Source organism: Dermacentor andersoni, chromosome 10, assembly GCF_023375885.2.
Source record: "Dermacentor andersoni chromosome 10, qqDerAnde1_hic_scaffold, whole genome shotgun sequence".
Lineage (NCBI taxonomy): Eukaryota > Metazoa > Arthropoda > Arachnida > Ixodida > Ixodidae > Dermacentor > Dermacentor andersoni.
Window position 1 is genome coordinate 295,435 of NC_092823.1, and position 4,566 is coordinate 300,000.

General features: G+C 54.0%; 1 protein-coding gene and 1 pseudogene across 1 annotated transcript in view; both read left to right on the top strand.

The window, feature by feature from the left end:
- The first annotated feature begins 260 nt into the window (after positions 1 to 260).
- Positions 261 to 4,566, top strand: part of LOC129381930 (uncharacterized) — a 5,860-nt gene continuing 1,554 nt past the window's right edge. Inside the window, exon 1 of the mRNA XM_055065202.2 lies at positions 261 to 4,566. This exon is cut by the window's right edge and continues 1,554 nt beyond it. Coding sequence (XP_054921177.2) covers positions 1,107 to 1,802 — 696 coding nt within the window. The 5' untranslated portion in view covers positions 261 to 1,106 and the 3' untranslated portion in view covers positions 1,803 to 4,566.
- On the top strand, positions 2,568 to 2,735 carry LOC126525567 (U2 spliceosomal RNA; annotated as a pseudogene).

Here is a 4,566-nt window from a genome sequence, read left to right on the forward strand (position 1 = left end):
GCGAGGCTTGGGGGCCGCGTGAAGCCGACACCGCTCTGCTTCTGAGCAAGGTGAAGCGAAGCGACATGGCTGAAGTCAGCCTTGCGCAGTTCACTGACGGCGAGGTAGTTTCCCGTCTTCGCAAGAGCGAGAACACCGCCCCCGGAAGTGACCGCCTCACCTACCAACACTGGCGCTCCACTGATCCCGAAGCTCTTTTTCTCACCGCAGTGTTCAACGTGTGCCTGAAATACCAGAGGGTACCTGCTGCCTGAAAAGAGTCACGGACTGTACTCATCCACAAGAAGGGAGACCTCGGGGATGCTGCGAACTGGCGCCCCATTACCCTTGGGAGCACGATTTCGAAACTGTACGCGGGCTGCTTGGCGGCTCGCTTACAGGAATGGATCGCCTCCCAAGAAGTGCTCTCCCGTTGTCAGAAGGGGTTCCTGCCGTATGATGGTGTGTACGAACACAACTTCGTACTGCAGGAGCGCCTGGACGCGGCGAGAGCTGGCCGTGGGGACCTGTGCGCGGCATTCCTCGACTTCGCCAACGCGTTTGGATCGGTTCCCCACAACGCCCTCATTGATGCACTGCATGGCGCTGGTGCGGGTGATAACTTCTGTGCTATTATTGCTGATATTTACAGAGACAACAGGACCAGCGTCATCGCAGAAGCCGGGATCACCTCACCGATAGAAATCTCTGCCGGCATACGTCAGGGTTGCCCACTGAGCGGCCTCCTGTTCAACCTGGTGCTCGACCCAGTCGTGCGTGCGCTTCAGGGAGGCGACAGGCAGCACAATGTGCTTGCCTACGCCGACGATCTAACGCCGCTAGCTGACGAGCCAGGTACACTACAGAGCCGCATTAACGTAGTGGCAACCCTGTCGAGCCTGCTCGGGCTACGTCTGAACCCCGCGAAGTGCAAGTCACTGCACCTCTCCGGAAAGACACCCGTGGGGACAAGACCTACGACCTTCACGGTCTACGGCACCCCAATCCCATCAATCAGTGACTTCGAGGCCCACACCTTCCTCGGGCGACCAGTCGGGTTCTCGGTACTACCGGACCAGGCAACCGTGGACGAAGCCATCAACGTGGGTCGCCGCCTGCTTACCTCGATGCTCGCCCCGTGGCAGAGATTGGACGCCGTTAAAACATTTGTATTTCCGGCGCTCAACTTTGCCATGCGGTGTGGCTCCCTTGGTAAGGCAGAGTGGTCTCGCCTGGACACAACGCTTCGCCCACTCATCAAGCGGACCCTCTACCTGCCTGCCAACGCTGCTAACGACTACCTATACGGTAGCTCCGCAGCGGGTGCCATTGGCATTCCTGTGGCGGCAGATATCAGTGACATCTGCAGAGTTGACAATGCCTTCAAACTTCTCTCCTCTGCAGACACTGAGGTACAGGACCTGGCACTGACGGCACTGATGGCTGTGACATGCAGGAGATTGAGACGCATTCCAGAACCTGGGGACATGCCCGCCTACCTGAGCGGCGAGACAGAGGGTGACTTCCGGGCCACGGCGACGCAGCTCCAGTCCGTGTGGACGGAGGCCCGCAAGGCTTCTCGGCGTCTTGGTGTCACCTGGGAATTCGAACAAGACGGCCCCCGTATCTCCAGGGGTGACATAACACTTGGCCCGAGGAAGCGTACTAAGGTGGTGAAGACACTCCGGACGGCACTGGCAAACGCACGAGATCACGATCTCCACCAAAAACCCAGTCAGGGGAAAGTGATGGAGTGCGTTGCCGCCGACCGGAGCAGTTCCCACTTTGTACGTACCGGCCAATTCACGAGGTTTGCCGACTAGCGTTTCGTTCACCGGGCCCGACTCAACGTCGTTCCCCTGAACGCAGCGAGGCCATGGGCTACGGCCGTGGACCAAAGGTGTAGGATTTGTGGCGGTCAACCAGAGACCCTGCCACATGTCCTGTGTCACTGCATGACTCACAGTCAAGCATACACCAACCGCCACAACCAGATCGTGAACCGAGTGAAAGCCGCTGCCTCCGCCAAGTTCACTGTCACCCACGAGAACCGACCAGTAGGTAATACTAATCTCCGTCCTGACCTTGTGCTTTGCAGGGGCGAGGAGGCGATCATCATCGATGTAACCTGCCCGTTCGAGAACCGGCCTGCAGCCCTGAACGCGGCCCGCCAGGGGAAGGAGGAGAAGTACCAGCCAGTCCGCGAGTACCTGCTGCGGAAATTCCAGAAAGTGACCGTGGAGGCCATCATCGTCGGAGCACTTGGATCGTGGGATCCCCGAAACGACCGGATCATGCGCCGCTTCTGCAGCCGCAAATACCTGCGGCTGTTCAAGAAACTCGCCGTGAGCGAGACAATCGCTGCATCACGAGACATCTATGCAGCGCACATCGCAGCCAAGTGAAGAACAGCACTAGGTAGACACACACTACACCAACACACACTTCTATGCCAGCACAAAAACTTCCAAAATACCCAACAAACACTAAACAAACACACACCTCTATGCCTGCCCAAAAACTAAACACCAAAACTCTAGTAAATTCACATCAATGAAACCGTCCTTCATTGGGAAAATGTAACAAGCATTTTTTCAAAAACCTCTGTTCTTATCAGCTTAATATCTGATACGGGTTCTATATGGACCCACGATATTAAACCTATTTTTGGAAGTTGGCGGAGTGCTTGAAGCCTGCTTCACCTCCGCCGCAGGTCGGCCCGGTATTGCACTACCTCCGGGATCGGCCCCGCTCACTTAGGTGAGACTTCATTCAATCAAAATGAAGAGCACAAGCTCAACGCGAGCAGTGACTTGACACGCACCATTCCTATACTACACGCAACGATGCCGGTTCGCGGACCACGAGAGTAATTAAACTGCCACTCCATCTGTGTGTAGCATCGCACTTGTTGCGTCGCAAATGGGACAGCCGCTCCAGCAAATTTCTAGTTATGGGCTTCGAGAAAAATTAATGAAAGCAAAAGAAAGAACCAGAATTCCTATTTGTCCGATGTCTCTGAATGATTGTCTCCTGTAAAGAGCCACTTGGGGGGATGGGGGGTAGGATTAGCCGTGGGGTTCGCAATCAATATGAATCCCACTCAAAGCCAACACTGGATTTTGGAGTTCACTATCGCTTGGATCCGTAAACCACCGCGGCCACGCAAGCTCGCCCTGCCGCCGAAATCCGCTGCCCAAGTGGAAGAAAGATTCCCTATGAAAGAAAAATAGAGTGCCCGATTTCTGGCAACTACTGTGCAGCCTTTGTGTACACATTTTCGCAGCAGTGGGACCGAGCGCCTCGAAAACAAACTTGTCGTATGCCCAAATGTGGCGAAATATATTCAAGGGTTAAAAGGTGCCTCATCTTTCTAACCTGTATGTTACGAAGACCTGTTGCTACCTTTTCATCATGAACATCATCATCATCATCATCCTGGCTACGCCCACTGCAGGGCAAAGGCATCTGCCATGATCCTCCAAGTACCCCGGTCAGGTGCCGATTGTCGCCATGTAGTCCCTAATCTAATCTGCCCTCCTAACTTTCTGCCACCCCCTGCTACGCTTCCCTCCTCTTGGAATTCAGTCTGTAACCCTTAATGGCCACCGGTTATCTTCCCCCCAGATTGCATGCCCTGCGCATGCCCATTTGTTTTTCCTGGTTTAAACTTTGGTGTCATTAACGAGCGTTTGTTCTCGCACACCCCAATCTGCTCTATTCCGATCCCCCCGTGACGCCACACCCATCATCCTTCTTTCCAGAGCCCGTTGCGTCGCCCTCAGTTACCCTTCGGTAATCCTCAAAGCTTTTTGTTGGGGCACTCGTGGCATCTTTCTCGTTTAATGAAGTCAAATTTTTTTCAGTTTTGGGGGAAAACTCAATGAGCTAGGCGCGATTGTGTCCCTGGCGCCGCTCTCAACAAGATGGCGGCGCCCATGCTTTTTGCCTGCAGGTTCGGCCCTACGCAGAACACGCCTGCCGGGCAGTGTAGCCACGTTGAAGGGGCAAAGCGTAGTGCAGTGAAGCGCTTGCTCGGGCGAAAAACGCAAATATGAGCCAAACAGGAATTTCCATTATTGGAAATTCCAGTTCAGTTTGCGCATTGCGTTCGCCTAAGGTAAAGAACACAAATGCGAGTGCCACAGCAGTCAAGTCAAAGCTTAGGATTGCGTATCATTTTTTTTTTTTTCTTTTCGTGCCTTTTACTCCTGGCCTGCGTGGCCCTAGCGCGCATGCACACGAAAGTAATGAAATGCTGAAAACACGAAATAATGCGGTGCGGCTGTATCATATCTATTTTGTGCGCTTTGTTCTTTGTGGACTACAGCGGTGTGCGTCATGAGAAAGTTTCGGTGCCCTTCTTGGGTGACCAGTGAAGCTATATTTAAAACCACATTGATTTGTACGGTTATTGCTACAAACTGCGTGTGGGTGTTTTTCTTTTTCGCTGCCAACGATGGGTTATCGCAACCGCGATCGGTTCTGCTGCTACGCTAGACGCGTGCTTGCCAACGGTTGGCTCTATACGCGACCCGCGACGCGTGGTCGGCACATTCAAGCAGTCAATTGCAAACCGTTCCAAGA